The sequence below is a fragment of the Hydra vulgaris genome, chromosome 14 (assembly GCF_038396675.1).
Source record: "Hydra vulgaris chromosome 14, alternate assembly HydraT2T_AEP".
Lineage (NCBI taxonomy): Eukaryota > Metazoa > Cnidaria > Hydrozoa > Anthoathecata > Hydridae > Hydra > Hydra vulgaris.
The window spans coordinates 15288984-15307092 of NC_088933.1; the positions used below are offsets into that span (position 1 = coordinate 15288984).

Consider the following 18109-nt stretch of genomic DNA (forward strand, 5'->3'; position numbering starts at 1 on the left):
CGCTCATTTATCTATACTTACTAAAACGCACAGCAGGATTTTGGTTGTTTTTTTTAACATTTATGTCAAAAGCTAATAGCGATAATTTTGTCGCTAATGAAAACAAATAATATTTTGTAGTAAATTAATACGAAGTGAAGTCTCCCTTAGATTTAATTACACTTTCACTCAACTTATATTTAAAAAATACTAATTTTATTTTTAAAATAAATAATTTTCGGCATTTCTTAGGTGTGATTACTCAATCACCAAACCTCTTGTACACAAGCCCAAACTTCATCCTTATTTTTAGGTGAAGTAGAAAGGTTGTAGACCCGTTGTAAAACTATTACACATAAGAGTGGATTAAGATCAGGGCTTTGTGCTGGCCAGTTAACGACTTCAATTTTTTTTCGTAAAGGAATTTAATGGTCTTATCAACCTTATTTGAGGGTTTTTGTCTTGCATAAACATTGTGTTACGTACAGTTCTGCCCCATTTTCGAAGGTGTAAAATCTTGGTGGTTTACGTTTTTTTATCTGTCCGAATCCAGTCATAAAAGTTATTAAAAGTTGGGTTTGCATGAAGTTTAACATAATTTAAACAAGATTGACGGTAACGAGAAACCAACACTGAATTCTTGATCTTCTTTTTGGATTAAAAAACAATTGTTTTAAGCTCTCAATTGGCTGCTTGAACTGAAGCATGAGTCCGATAGCTATTATTATTAAATTTGGAACTCCTTTTGCAGTTTTAGATTCTCCAGAAGCATCTAGACAAGCAATTGTTCTTTGGTTTTTTAGTGTAAAAATTTTCTTTTGACCACTTTAGTCTCATTTATTCGGAAATCACAGCACAATTTAATTTTATTTGTGAGATTATGAGTATGAGATTATATATATGAGATTATAAGACTTTTAAAACTCAGCAGCTATTTCACGATTTTTGCGATTTAATCCTTTCGACAATATTTTTTTCCTGCTCAAGATTTATTTTCTTCATGTTCTTAGAACATTTTTTTTAATGTTATGTAAACAAAATTCAATTTTAAATTCTTTGAAAAACTAATCTTTGGAAAGTTAATATGAGAAAGTTGGGTAGTCATGGAAATAAATTGCTTATTTCTCAAACGCTAACAAAAAAACTAAGTGTCAAATAATTTTTATGAAAGTAGAAACAATTATTTATTGATTTAAAAGCAAAAAATAGTTATAGTGCACTTAAATAAAATACTAAACATTAAAGAAATAAAGTTAGAAAACGTTTAAAAAAATTGGAGGGTAACCCAGACATTAAACAGGAGGTTTAAATCGAAACGGTAATAACAATATTCACAAAATGTTAATTGTTAAGCTAAACCGTGAAATCATTGGAGTTGGTTGCAATGCTCATATTTTATCAAACGCCATAAACACTGCATCTGGTTGTTTATCTATTGATTTATCTATTTTTTTAAATGTTTACCAATAATTTTTTTAAAGTAATGATATTGAAGTTTACAAAAGGGTATACAACTTCTTTTTATTTTAATTTTCTGTATTTAAAAAAAAAGTCTCCTTCAAGATTTTTTTAAGATTTTTTGTTACTACTTTCAATTAGAAGTGAATTTTAAATTATAGGCTAGAAGCAGATATTAGTTTAGAAAATGGAAATGTTAATTGGCAAGTTAATCTTTGCAGAAATAAAAGAGAAAGGCTTAGGCGAGATAAATCAATAATTGAAAAAATGCTAGATGTGCTCTTCGGCAAGCAGAAAATAATTTGAAGCAAAATGAGGAGAGCGTGGTTAGGCAAGTTAAAAATAATTGTCACAGAAATGAAAGAGATAGGCTTAGCAGTCTTCTCCGTTTGAAATTTAATACAAACGCACAAAAAAGAGCTGGCAGGATGTTCTTTTTTAAGTTAGCCTGCGCGATTTAAAAAATTTATTTTTTTCTACTACTTAAAAATAGCTAATAGAATGCTTTGAATAAATACTAGATAAAATAATTAAATAAAAAAAAGACAGGTAAAAAAAAGCATTTTTTATAAAAGTTATGCAAATGAACAAAAAAAATTTTGTTTTAATTTAAAACAAAACGCTTGATTTTTTTGGCAAGCGCTTTTTTATGTGCTCGCCAAAATTTTTGAAGGCGTGAGAGTAACTGCGAAAAGACTTGAGCGCAATATGCTGGCTTAACGGAGAAGACTGGCTTAGGCGAGATAAATAAACAGTCAACAAAATGCTAGATATGCTGCTAGAAACAAAAGAATGCATTGTATAGCAAGAGGTAATACTATTCCAGATTATAATTTATTAGAAGAATTAAATTTGTTAGCATTGGGGTGCTAAGAAATTTCCTGATGAAACACATTTTTTGTTGCCATAATGGAAAGCATTTTTGCAAAATTTATTTAAAGAAAATTATAATGACAGTCTATCTTTTACTTCATATACAGCAAATGTAGTTCAACCCTTGAATCATGGGCCTTTTTTTTCTTTTTTCTTTTTTCATTTTGTAATGTTTTGTGATGAAAGACATTTGGCTTACCTTTAAAATTTTTTAGACAGTAGCGCTAGTACTGATTGTTGTTAACAATTTTGTTTTATTTTTTATTTTTTGTTTTTTTTCATATTATTTTTATTTTATATTATTTTTATTTTATATTTTTCTTATGTTTTGGATATTCAAAACATTTTCCATACATACAAGTTTAGGTATATGCATTTGTAATATTTTTTTTTCCAGCTTTTTCTCTCAAAAAAAAATATTGAAATAATTTAGAAAGCAAAATTAATAGGAATATAAGGGAAAATATAGTTCTTGATTTTTTTCAGATATTTTACCCAAACAATTTTCCGGATTTTAAAAATATGACCTGAAAAATCTATGTATTTAATATTTTTCTGTATCTGTATGAATACTTTCTCTCAAAAAAAAAAAGTTTTGTTGAAAGTAGTTAAAAAAAAATTATTGCTTCTCCATCTTTTATTTTTTAAAGTGTTATGTTTCTTTTTAAAGGTATATATATATATATATATATATATATATATATATATATATATATATATATATATATATATATATATATATATATATATATATATATATATATATATATATATATATATATATATATTGTTATAATTGTTACATTTGAGCTTCAATTTTTTCATCGGGTAGTAGTAACAGTATCGAAAACAGCCAAACTAATTAATCTCGAAAAAGGACTTTCCAGAATAGCATCGAAATAGAGAATAACATCAAAATTGTAAAAAAAGGAATTGTATCGAAAATCTGAAAAGCAGAATAATCTCGAAACTGTGAAAAAAGGAATAGTATCGAAAAGGGACTTTTCAGAATAATCTCGAAAAAGAGAATACATCAAAATTGTTAAAAAAGAAATAATAACGAAAATCCAAAAAGCAGAATAATCTCGAAATAGTTCAAAAGAGAATAACTTCGAAAAGGGACTTACCGGAATAATATCGAAATTGTGAAAAAGAAATTCTATTGAAAATTCAAAAAACGGAACTAGATCGAAATTGTGAAAAAAGGAATAAAATCAAAATGGGACTTTCCGAAATAATATCGAAAATGTGAAACAAAGAATAGGTTCGAAAATTCCAAAAGCAGAATAAACAGAAGGCCAGTATTTTGCGGTTTTGAATTAAAGTGTAGTAATTATACTGTATTGCATAATTTATACAATATAAACTAAAAGTTCTATTAGTAGAACAAAAAATATTGAATGTTGTGTTGTTGGCTATTTATAAAACGATTTAGAACAAGACGTTTTGATTTTATTTACATTTAATGTCAACAAACTATAAAAAGTTACAAAATTTTTAGTCAAAATTAATAAAGATTTACGAACCATAAAAAGTTTAAAGGATAAAGTTATTTGTAAATATGCAAAATCATATGCCAACCAAGTCATCTGTAATATGTGCAAAAAAAATTCAAGTAAAAATACTTTAACAAAATACTTTAAAACAAGGAGAGCAGGATAAAAGATCCTGCCTAATAAAATAATTATAAAAGCTAATTAAAAAATCCTGATTAATAAAACAAGAAGAGCATGCTAAAAGATCCTTTTTAGTAAAAGATTATAAACAATACCCACTCTACCTCCAAATACCATGGAAAAATTACTATTACATGTAGTCGTCTGGTCATTCTGTTCCAGAATGTTTAACATTGTAAATACAAAAAATATTGGGCACACAATTTTAAATACATTGCTGGTATGGTATGTAGCTACCAAATGTTAAAAATAAATTATCATATTGTATTTTACAAGATTATTATTTAATAAAATTTCCATACCAGAAGTTATTGAGTTTATTATACAAGTTGCTGAGAGCTTAAATGAAAATATTTTACGAGTTGTCTATTGTCTTTACAAAACGTTTTGTAATAGTTATAAAAATTCCCTACATATTTATGTTGGAACACTTTCCTACTTACTTACAAAATCATGCAGAATCTGTTTGGTTTGGTTTGGTTTTTGAAGAACTTAAAAAAAATAAAGAAGAAATTAGAAAATACTGATAGATATGCATTATTTTAGTGCTATACTTCCATGCAACTATTCAAAGCACACACTATATCACCAATGAAAATTATTTGGAAAGATTTTTCATTGCTTTCTTCATTAAAAACACATTCTGGCTATATTGACACAATAGAATATGCAAAATTATTCAATATTTGCTCAAAATCAATATTGGCCCAAAATGTTGCAAGATAAATGTTTAATATTTGATGAAATGTATTTACAGAAATATTCAGAACTGAACTTTGAACTAAAAAAAACTTAAGTCTAAATTTTTTAAAAATCGTATACAATAGAAAATTGTTAAGAACATTCATTAAATAATGGGAACCAGGGATGCGGAGTACCAAAAAGGACTCCGGATTTGAAAGTCACAAAAAAATTACTTTATCCTAGTTTTTGGAATCCAGGAGCTCTAAAAATTTCAGACTTTTAGGTTAGTAAGTAGAAGATTTAAAGCCGGAGTCATTTTGGGACTCCGCATCCCTGATAAGAACATTCCGTGCATAATAAAAACTGCTTAATTATAAAAATTGATAGTAATTGATTGAGAAATGAAACATTGAAACTGTGACTATTTTTTAAACAGTGCTTTTGGTGTGCAAACTTATATATTATATTGATAAGTTCTCAAACGACATTTGGGAATATTGAGTTTCTTAAAAGTTTCTTAAATTTCAAGTTTTAAATCGAATTGAATTTCATTGCACGTGCAAATTAAACTGTTCATTTAACTGCTGTTCTCCATTGTAGATGATGCTAACTTCGCGTAAAGTTGATGCGATATTTAGGTGAAAAGTTAGGAAATATTCATCGAACTTTTAAATAAGTTTTTTATTGAAAAGTGACTAAGTATTAAAAGTTTCTTAAGATTCTCTCCTAGTACTGGTTTTTTATAAAATAAAAAAAAGTGTGATTAAAATGAGTTTTCGATCTTATTCGTTTTTATTGTTTTCGATATCGTTCCACATTTGTGAATTTCGATATAAAAACTTTTCGATATGATTCTGAAAATCACATTTTTGATCTTTATCGTTATATTGGGTTTCGGTCAGTTATTTATCGATATTAATCATTTTTTTGATCAGTTGATTTTCGATACTATTCCGCTTTCCCCTTTCATCTTTTTCATTAAAGTAAGATACACTGATTGGCATTGCTAATATTTTTATACAAGATAGTACATTGAAGTCTAGATTTTTTTTAAATAAAAAATAGTTGATTTTAATCAATATTGGTTTATTTTTATAATTTACTCTCAGTTTATTTCATATTCAGTTTGTATTTATTTTTTTGTCATACTAGTTTTTAACTTATATATACAGTTATCTATATAAACTTATACAAAGATATGGATTTCAATAAATCAGTTAAACTATAATCTTTAATCAGAAAAGTTCACAATTCCTACGACTTTTTTACTTTTATATTTTTAATTGTAACATTAGTAATATTAATCGTAGTAGTAATAAAATCAAAATTAATTGACATTGAAAAGAAAGATATGCTGCTCAACGAGCGGAAAGCATACTTGCCAGAATTTAGTGTCAGGAAGTGTTAAATTGATTTTACTCAAGACAAATCAAGTAAAATCAAATTAACTTAAGAACAAAACTAAGTATAAATTTTACTATTCATAACAATAATTAATAAGTCTTTAATTTGAATGATTTTAATCTTTATTATAAATCCAAACATATAATTATGTCCTTTTTTTAGTTGCATTTGTCATTACTTTAGTTTGCTTACTGTTAAAAAATGGTTTTAATTTAGTAAATTTATATAGTGTAAAGTTTACTCTATTAATGTTAACAGTTAAGGAGAAGCTGTCTTTATGTCGTTAACTATAAGCAATGACTAATATAACTACTGATATTTGCTGTTAGGGAGCCCAATTTAAAATATTATTTATAGATAAATTTATACGGGTTGCCTTCTGCTAGTTTAGAATTAATTTACTTTATTCAAAACTTATTTAAAACACTTTTTTCAACCAAAAGTACCTTTATTAAAATTTATTTATTAAAACAAAACTACAAAAAAAAAAATTTTCCAGATTAATTCTTTTTACTTGAGGTTATTTATTTTTCAACACCATAAAAACGTCACAATCATACTCAGATGTAAATCATACACAATTTTCATGTGCCTAATCTTTACATGTACCCAATCCTTACATATAAAGTACATAATTAATAATGGTTTCAGGGTTTACAAATAAACAAGTAGCATGCATTGTTTGCTTTTTTTAATCTACTTTTCTGTTGTTTTTTTTATTTATTAAGTGAGTATGAGTTGCTTAACATAAAGAAAAAAGGAAAAATTTCACTTTTTTGAGCTTTCCTTTTTCTAGAATTGATTATTTTTTGAGAAATTGTAGGAATTAGCAGATTTAGTAGCTGCATTAAAAATTAATGATTTTTTTAAAAGGATTGCTAAGATAAATGTTGTAGAAACAAAAATGCCAATGTACATTATTAATTTATAAATCATTGTTGCGTGATTAAGAATGTTGTTACTTATGATGGCTCATTTATTTCTAATAGGTCATTTATTATTGAAAAATTATTTATTAATGATGGCTCATTTACTTGCCTTGTTGTTGTTGTTGATGGTTTAACTGCGATAAATACATCTTTTATCATAGATGGTAAATAATTAAGATCAGAAAATATATTTTTATCTAATATAAATATTTTAGTATATTTAAATCCACTTTAAGCTATTTCATAGCGTGCAACTTTCGAAAACATACTGGATTTTATTCTAAAATTTGCTGGTACTTAACTAAATACTGTCTCAAAATGTTTTAAGACAGATCTGTCTAATGTTTGTAACTTTTGGGTGGTATGTAAGCTTTAAAATTCTGTCATGAAGTGTACTATGTGGTATCTGATATTTTAAAGATCCATTTCTAATACACGATTTTTAATACACGATTTTTCTTCAGCTTCCGTACTAGTTGCTTTTATAAATTTTCTTCTTACCTTTTCTTCTTTTTTCTATTACCCCTCTTCTTTTTTTTGTTTTTTTGTTTTTGTCTATTCAACTATCAAAATGAGGGCTATTTATATATTTTGTTATATATATTATATATAATAAAATAAACAGCTAAATAAAAATAGTATTTTTTCCAATAAATTTAAACGAAAAATAAGGAGGTTTTACTCTAATATTGCAAACAAAGAGAGCAACTATGCATAATAAGGGATCGGGGTGGTGTGGGGTGGGGTACAATAATAGAAAGCAAAAAGCTATGTAATGTACTAATAATAGTAATACTAATAATAATAATTTGATATTTAATACAATACATTATTATTATCTTTTTGTCAATAAACAAAGGGTAAATGATAAAAAAAAACACATTAATCGCATAATTTTTAATTTATAAATGGGATAAGGGTCGTCCGTAAATTACGTGACGCTTTAGGTGGGAAAGGTTAAGCGATTTTGTGACAATTTGTTTCGATGGGAGGGAGGGGGTCTCCGATTTTGTAACGCAACATTTTTTTTTCAGTTTTAAATCTAGAGAAGATTTTCTTTTAATTAAAAGAGTACCTGACCAAACCACAACCCTCAGTTGATGTATCTACATGTTGATTGTAACTGCGCCTAAATCTTTCTTAGTCGATGTGTACGCTCCCTTGACGGAATAGTTACAGCCTGTTAACAAACTGTTAAAGTTTTAACAGTCTATGTGGGGTACACGCTCTGCGCTTTGACTTTATATGGTCCAAGTGCAGAACTTTATTTATTTGATGCACAAAAGTGTGCAGCCACAAAAAATATGGCACAAACAAAAAAAAATAGAAAAATTTCGTCATCGATAAACCTCGAAACTCTAAGTTTATTAGCCGGAAGCGGAATCCACTTGGCCACGCTAACATGACAAATAATGAGAAAATTATATCTAAAATTAGAATGACGTTTAGGATAGCGATGTTAATTTATACAATTTTGCACGGAACTATTGGGGTGGAAAAAAAAAGCGATGCATCACGAGGAGGGAAGGGGAGGGGTCAAATATTGTCAAAAATTGTAAGACGTAATTTATGGGCGGCTTCAAAGTTGTCCAGAGTTAACCTAGAAATATACGTCCAGCACCACCCATTTATACCACAGTTCAAGTTACTATTTTTAAAACCAATCATAAAAGTATAAAACAGTTTTTTTTTATTTTTAATAAATATTGTTAATTAAATTTGTAACATAACTAAATAAAAGTTAAATGCATAAAATAAAAATTAGATACAATTATAAAATCATAATTGATGACACACAGCTATTCTGATGGTAAAAAACAATATATTGCACTACAATCCGATTGCTTTGAAATATTGGGGCGAAGTTGGAAGTAAAGATGTTTAAAAAAAAAATTTCTTTAAACATCTTCACTTCTAACAAGACTGCAAGAAACCACTATTAAAGTTTTAAGTTACTGAAAAACAAAAAATGAAGTTAATAAAGCAAGATAACAATTAACAAGCAAGATAAAAGATTGTTAATTGTATGAATCAAGAAAACAAGACGAAGAGAGCAAAATCCAAAGAACTTATGTTCGAGGGAAAAAAACTAGACTAAGGAACAGTCGCAGTTAAAAGGTGAGACTTAGTTGAATGATAAGTAATACGAAAATGAGTTTTTGTTGGTAGCACAAAAGACACTACCTCTTTAGAGCAGCGCCTACTATAGCATTTATAGAAAAGAAAAAGAGAAGCAACATTACGACAATGTGATAATTGTTGTAGGCTGGCAGCGAAAGCAGGTCCAACTATGTTTACAATGCATTTTTGCACTTTGTCTAAAAGAGAAAAGGCATGATTCAATGATATACTCCAGATATGGCAACAGCATTCTATGAAAGGATGGATTTGAGATTTATAGAGATAAAGAATAAAATCCGGAGTGAGAAAGTGGCTAGCGCGGTAAAGAGATGCAACCTTAGCAAATGCTAATTTTGAAATGGACTTGATAAATGGTTTCCAAGTAAGATCGGAAGTAAGAGTTAATCCTTGAAAACGAAGGGTAGATGACTCATCTAGTACATTACCGTTCATAAATATAGGAAAATCAAGATTATTGCAATAACGATTACCTGAAAAAAATTGAGTTTTATCTGAGTTAAAATTTACCCACCAACGAGAGCTCCATGCTGTAGTAGAAGTGAAACCCTTTTCAAGCTCAAATGCCCCCTTGAAACAATCAGAGAGTATTGGTTTCGTATCAAGACAAGAATAAATGGTAGTATCATCAGCAATACTAACTGTATTAGGTATACTAACTGATATTGAGTCAATAGCTGTTTACTAAACTCTTAATTTTTCATAGCTTTGTTGAGGCAGCTCCTCCCCCCTCCCCCGGCACTGTTGGCCCTGAAGGACAAAACCTTGAAAACCCCTGAAGTTACAAAAAACGAAGAAGAGTGCTGTCCATTGAGGACAACTTCTATGCAATGATTGGTAAAGAAGGATTCAATAATCTTAAAGATGCTATCTGATACACCGTAAAAATAGAAAGCTTTTAGAGAACCAACATGTCAAACTTTATTATAGGCTTTAGAAATATCGAGAGCGATAACCTTAACCTCTCAACATCTATCTGATGCACAATAAAATCTATCGGGTTTTATCGTTAACAAATCAGCAGTAGAACGAGAAGACCGAAATCCATATTGATGATCAGAAAGTTATTAGGTTTAAGATAAGAGATTAGGTGTTTGTTTATTTAAGACTCAAAAACCTTGCTTATGATAATGAGAAGACTAAATAGACGGTAATTAGACGAATCAGATGGTTCTCCACGATTTTTGTAAATAGAGATAACACGTGACACAAGCTGTAGAAGAGTCTAAGCACGAAAGCACTTTTGATATAGAAGGTAGGGTGAAACGAATGTCAAGCAATGGATTAACCTGTTTGTCGAGTATATTAAGTAGAAATCAATTATGTAATCAAGAGATAAGATTGATGAAAAGCAATCTTATTTCTTGATTATCTTAGCAAACTGTTCATGACGTAACGAAATTTGAACCATGCAAGAGAAATAGTATAACATATTTGCCCTTATTATAAATACTGTTAAAGATTCTGCAGAAGTCTCTGGAGTCTATTTTATGAGATGAAAAACGAGATTTTGTGACTTGAGAATAGATATTTTGCGTTTGCCTATAAATCACAAAAAGAAAGTTTTTTTGGACACTTAGAACCAAATAGCTTCTTTAGTTTTAGCTGTACATTAAGTTTTCTTTAGTTTTAAGTACATTAATCCTTTAATTTTTTTTTCTTTTAAAAAAATATTAAATGATTCTTTGTTCAAACTCGGTGACAAATTTACCGTCATATACCGTAGCTCAAAGAATCATTTTGTAATATTATTGTCAATAGTTTTTAAAACATACTACAGCTTGATAATTTGTAATTTTCACTAAAGCGAAACCATTCAGGTAAAAAAAATATGATTGCCTCAACAAGGCTAAGAAAAACTAAAAGTTTAATAAAAAGCTATTGAATCAGTTAGTATACCTATTACAGTGATTGTACCTTTTTACTGTAATTAAATGTCCTATTTTGTTGCAGTTTAATTGCTGCATACTTCAAACGAGCAGCATAATAGAGTATTTACATTGCAAAACAATGTAAATATTCCTAATGTTTACACTATATTTGAAGGTTAGATTAGAGTAATATGAGCACCTTTAGCAAAAATTGGAATATTTTTATTAATAATTATGCTGGATCCAAAATTTTTGTAAATAAACAATTTTTAGGGATCTCTACTCATGATCCACTTAGATATTTAGGCACCCAAAATTTTTTCTTAAAAACACAGAGGTTTTAAAAAAGTAGCAAAAGTGCTCATATAACCCAGACCACTTGGTAATAAGAGCACTTTAAAATAGCTCAAAAAATTAATATTAATTAAATAAAAAAAATATTAACCTGATATTTCTAACTAACTTTTGAAATGTAATGATTCGTTATAAACAAATCTTATCATTAAAAAATCAAATGTTAAGCCACTTTTTATTGAAACAATACTACATTTTTTTTCTGCCAGGAAAAAAAAATTGTTTTATTATATTTTCAATTTTATTAACTCAAACATACGAACAAAAAAATTCAAATATTTTTGAAATTAAATTACAGAAAAATATTTAGTAGTGTTGAAGTATTATAATTCTTTAATATCTTTTGTTTTTATTGAAAATCAATTAAAACCACTGCGATATTAGGACTTTAAGCACAGTATTGTTCAATTAGTTTCAGTATTATGCAATTAGTTGCATCAAACATTTTTTTTTGTTATTTGTTGTTTCATTCTACGTTTTCTCTCATTTAACTGTAATTAGAAATAAAAGTAAATTTGAAAAAAGTAAAAAGATAAAGATGGACACTACACCAAGAAAAAGATCAAAAATATAAACTTTACTTCAGTATTCTAATAAATCTCAACGGGAAATAGCTACATTATGTTCAGTTAACCAATCTACAGTAAGATGGGTCAAGAGGCATTACTTTGCAATAGGAAGCTTATCACTATTAAAACAAGGGAAATGTGGTCAAAAAACGAAAAACCTCAGTGAGAGATGACCGATATCTGATGCTGGAGAGTACTAAATATACAAAAAAGACAATTGAGCAACTAATAAATAATTTAGCAACGCATGATATCCATGTCTGCTCAAGTACTGTGCAGAGGAGGTTGATAGCTGTTAAAAAATTTGCTAGAAAACCTACTAAAAAACCATTACTTACAGATACCATAAAAGAAAAGCGTCTTTTGAGGGCACAGGAATACATAAAATGAATTAAAAAAAAATGAATAAGGGTACAATAAAAGTTGTAACTGCTAAGTTTGCATTTATTTTCTTTATTATATTTATGTAATCATGCTATTTTTAAAAACTAAAGATATTAAATTAAAGAGACTTGATAATTGTTAATTTATTTTCTCTAATAACAGTCTTGATAAATGTTAACTTTTTTAATGATTGGTTGCAGGTTTTATTTTTAGATGAATCACATTTCGAAGTGCAAGACCAGCAATCAAAGTTTTTTCGTCTTCCGATGGTGAGCATATAAGACCTGGACACGTTGAACAATATGCCAAGTATCCAGAAAAGTAAAATTTTTTGAGTTGTTTCTCTGCTGTTGGACCAGGAGCACTCTATCCAGTTACTAGCATAATGAACTCTGATACTTACATCGAGGTTCTTCAAACACATTTAATTCGAGAGATGTTAAAAGGGTTTCCAAATAGAAACGAAATACTGCAGCAGGGCTTCTCATGGAAGAATTTAATATTAAAACACTAAAATAGTCTGGCAAACTCCATAGATCTCAGTCCAATTGAGAATCTCTGGACAATTGTAAAAAAAAGACTGCGAAAATATGACTGCACAAATAAAACTAAGCTTACACCACTATCCTTCAGATTTGGTTTGAAGAATCCAAAACCTTTGTAAAGATTTGATATATTTTTTGCCGAATTGTGTGCAGAAAGTTATAGCATTACTAGGAGGACACACTAAATATTAGTGTATAACTTTTTATTATAATGGAGAGAAAAAACTTAAAAGTTCTAGGATTTTTATAGTTTTTGATTTTGATGCAAATAATTTGCAAAATAATCTGGGTAATTTCAATGAAAAATTCTAGGTAATTTGAGCATGCTTATGTCAAACAAAAATGGCCTTTTAAATAAACTCAAAACTAAATATTTCTATGCATTGTTTTTCAAACAAAAATGGAACGGATTTCTTGCTAACATACTTTTATTTATAAAAAATTAATTTCATTATTTTAGCATTAAAGTTTCGCGCCACAGATTTATTTATGCGTTATGATATTATTTTAACAACGCAAAAATTTCATAGCGTTTTAAGTAGATAATAGCCGCTAGTTACTGCATATAAATTTACTCTATATATATTGATTCCTATTATCACCACATAAAGTTGGTTCAAAGAATATAAAGCAACTTTAACTTCACTGCTTGCTCTTATCTAAGAAATCTTTATGTATGCTCATTAGGGTTATGACTTTTTTTCAACCTTATGCTCCTGAACTGTAGTTTGATGAACTTTTACCTTAAAAGCACGAAATGAACTATTATTTGAATATCTCATAGTTTACCAGTAAGAAAATTCAATTGTTAGAATGGCCAGCGCTCTTACCTGATTTAAATTCCATCGAAAACGTACGAGGCATCTTAGTAAGACTTGTTTATGCAGAAGGAAACGGTATTCGAATGTCGATGAATTGAAAAAGGCAATTGTTCATGTTTGGAAGAACATATTCCTTGCAGATCTTAGAAAACGTTCGGAAAGTATGCCAAATCGAATATCTGAAGTTATTCAGAATGGCGGCAATAAAACAACATGTTAATAATAAATTCAAATAGTAATACAAAGCATTATGGAACTTTGTAGAGTAAAATTTTTTTTTATTTTTTATTTTTTTTTTATTTTTTTATTTAAGGTGCCCCAAGAAGGCCTAACGGTCTTGTCACAGAGCACCGCGGAAATGCATTTAACCAGGAAGTTCACGCCTCCTTCCATACCGTGACGCGAAAATATGTCCAGAGCTCGTTTCGAACCTGGATCTCCTGCTTATTAAGCAAGCGTTCTAACCACTGCGCCACGGCCGCACAATGAGGTTATAATGAGGTTATAATTTGAAATGAGGTTATAATTTTGCACCATCATTTTTCTAAGATTTTCAAGTCAATTAACGAAATAAAACCAGATATATGTAAAGATCACAATGGGGCCAGTTCTTTTACGTTTAAAAGCACAAGATCTTGTCATTGTTATAAGCAATAGAGGGCAGTTAAGTTTTCTTAAAATATTTACGTTTTGTTTTGCAGAATTTTTTGCTAACTGATTGCCTCGTTCAGTTTATTCCAATAAAACAGAACACTGAAATAGGATTTCATATAGCTATATCAACAAATATCAAGGTGCTACTAAAATAGCTTCAGGTTTTGCTAAAACTATCCACAAATCTTTATTGGAATTAATTTAAATCTTAGTAACTACTTAGAAACGTCTGAGGTTATTTAATGTAGTGCATTGATATATGTTGATATAGTGATCTAAAATCCTTTATCAGTATTCTGTTTTATTGGAATAAACTGAAGCAGGCGATTAATTAGCGAAAAATTCAGCAAAACAAAACGTATTTACTCTAAGAAAATCTAACTATTATCTAACCATTTTAATAATATAAGAATAAAACAATTTTATTGCAAACACGACTCATCGCAATCACAAGAATTTGTGCTTTTCAACATAAGACAAAAAAAATATGCCTCTTGATGTTAAAAACATGTTTAATGCTTTTAACATTAATATTGCGTTTGAAACTTCTTATAGAATAAAATTATTATAAAACCTAATTTATTTTATCTGAATACAACTTCATACAAAGACTAAAATAAATATGTAAAAAAGGAAATATTAACAAACAAAAAAAAAATGATAATAGTAATAATAATGCATCTTAACTGATAGATAGAAATTAAAAATTATTTTGAATTAAAAATTTAACCACAAAATAAAAATTACTATATTTAAATAATTATATTTGACATGAAATAATGATTATGGAAAAATCTTATGCATGGTAAAACATACTTAATAAACTATTTATCAATTCGTGACTTTTCATATTAAGGGAATTCGTTAGCCGAATGAGAAAAAATTCAAAGAAGAAAATTTTGCGGATACTAGGAAATAATACAAATAAATACACTAGGTATCTCACTAATACAAAAAAATGACAGAAAGCTAAACCTTATGTTATATCTCTGATTTGCGCAAGTGTAAGATTGTTAATGTAACTATAATTCAAAAAGGTATAGGATTGTTAAATTGCGCACCTATTAAATTATAAAAATATATCATAAAGTTAATAAAACAATTTGTTAATAAAAAATTACCTAATTCATTTTTTATTTCCGTACAAATATCAAAAGCACAAGCAAACCATAACCCCGAATGAAACCATTGTAAATCAATCGATGATAGTCCCACCCAATAGTTTCCTATGATTGACAATATAGCAAATCCTTTTCCAACACAAATTAGCATGCAATATATAATATTTAAAAAAGCCATCTTAACACTTTTTTACAAGAATGATGAATTTAAATACTTGATGCGCTTTTTTGTTTTCAAGTGAAATGTATCTACTTACTTTGAGTGTGTATTTGAAACTGATATCAAGTGAGTCATTTTATTAACAAAATGCATCATTTCCTAATGATCTATTTTGCTGTGCAAATCGTTTATATCGAAACCAAAACAAATTTTTATTTTAAAGGATTAGTTTTCGAATTATTTTAAAAGAATAAATTTATAGTTATAGCCTTTCAGCAATACACGAGTTGCTGAAAGGCTTTAACTATAAATTTAAAATACATGTATTGCTGAAAGGCTTTAACTATAAGTTTAAAATACATGTATTGCTGAAAGGCTTTAACTATAAATTTAAAATACATGTATTGCTGAAAGGCTTTAACTATAAATTTCTTCAAATAATTCGAAAACTAATCTTTTAAAATTAAACTTTGTTTTGGTTCCGATATAAACGATCTGCACAGCAGAATAGAAATTTTCTATTTAAAAAAAAAATTATTATTTTGTGCATATGATTGAAATCGAAACCAAGACAAAGTAATTTTCTACAGGATTAGTGTTTAAATTATCTGAAGCAATAAATTTTTAGTTATTGTCTTTCAACAATACAGATATTATTAAAGAATGATAAAACTTTAAAAGCTCGGAACTTACCATGACCTTTATAATACGGGTCATGGTAAGTTCCGAGCATGGTAAGTCTTTTTCACGCAGATCATTTCTATAACTATTCTTTATACAATTGTTTTACTTTAATAATTTTTAGTGGTAGAAAACAAAAATTCTTTAAAACTTTTGTTTTTAGATAACTATTAATGTCCAACTTAATTAATTACCTAATTTAACTAATTACCTAACTTAATTAATTACCTAATCACATTAATAACATAAGTCGTGACATATGCGCAAAAAACCTCTCCGGCTGTTTTGATGTTTGTAGAAGTTTAAAGCATTTTTAAAAATCCTTTCCCTTTCGTTTGTTATATTACAAAATATTTTTATATAAGTTATGTAACAATAGAACTTTAAAAATGTTTTTTATTTGTACTTAAGAAAAATGAAAAAGATTTAAAAAAATTAAGTGTCAAAGCGACAGGATTTGAACCCCGATTTCGTGCTACAAAAACGCAACGAGCTAACCACTTCGACCATTAAGGCATACTAATTTTATAATTTTTAACACTATTTATTTAATAAAAGACTAAATAATGGAATAATTTTATAAAGAAAGAATAATTTTATAAAACAGCAAATTAAGAAGATATTGCCGCAATGCTATGTTCGAGTAAAAGTAAAACTGTAAAACTTTATACAATTTTTATTTTGAAGTTTACATATTTTGAAGTTTACGTATTTTGAAGTTTACATAAATTAGATATTTGCATAGATTTTCGTTCTTATATTCTTATAAAAAAATACAAAAGCAATTCTTTCTCGCCATTATTTCGAGTGCAATGGCTGCCGTGAGTAGCGTGTTAAACACTCACAAATGAGCATTACTGTTAAGTTGCTAATTAATAAATATAGGGGAGAGGTGCCTTAATTGAAACACTTAAGTGTTAGGGGAGAGGTGCCTTAATTAAAACACTTAAGTGTTAGGGGAGAGTAGCCTTAGTTGAAACACTTAAGGAATAAATATTTATTAACCAAAGATGGCTTAACTATGAAAACATTTATGATTTGATTAATACAAACAGACAACCCTACTATACTTTTAACCATAATTTGATATAATTTGTTGCACTGTTATTGGAAATAAATTTGCTTTTGCAAAGATACCATTTTGTTCTAATCAAAGTAACTTTGCTGTTGTTGTTTTTTAAAAAAACAACAACAGTAAAATCAACAAAAATTGATTACAAATGATTTTTATCTTAACAGTGAAAATTTAAGCAGTTCATTCAAATCTTATAATAGTATTAATATTAACCTGACAGACTGAAATTCTACAAACAAAAAGTTGTATAATAGCTTCAACTGTTATGACGTTCTCTTAATTCATTCATTAAAAATCACTAAATAAAGTAATATTTTTAGGGTTTATGGTTATTACTAAGTATTTTTAAATTGCGCTTGAACTATTTCCATAACCCTTTGATTTTATAACTAATTAAATAAGAAAAACTTCATAGTTCCAATCAAGGACACTTTGAAATATTTTGTTATATCACTGCAATATCATGCTTGCAGCAACTTATAAGATGATTTTATATTGTTATTTTGCATTTTAAATCCCATCGAATTAAACACAAAAAATCGTTTAACCTGTAGCAGTATAGTTGAAACAGCGTTATTAATATGGTGTGAACACAAAATTAGATCACCGAAAAAAAAGACATAAAAAAACTTTGAATCAATTCTACACATGCATTTTTTGAGGAATAACTTTCAAAATGTGTCAAAACGTATAAAATAATCTAGAAATAAGATATCCGGCCGGATAGCTTAT

General features: G+C 27.8%; 1 protein-coding gene across 1 annotated transcript in view; it reads right to left on the bottom strand.

Annotated features, from left to right (window-relative positions):
* LOC136073220 (lens fiber membrane intrinsic protein-like) overlaps nt 1–15876 on the bottom strand; it is a 28352-nt gene extending 12476 nt beyond the window's left edge. Inside the window, exon 1 of the mRNA XM_065817205.1 lies at nt 15462–15876. Within this exon, the coding sequence (XP_065673277.1) occupies nt 15462–15639 (178 nt within the window). The 5' untranslated portion in view covers nt 15640–15876. The remainder of the gene's footprint in view (nt 1–15461) is intronic.
* Nucleotides 15877–18109: the final 2233 nt, after the last annotated feature.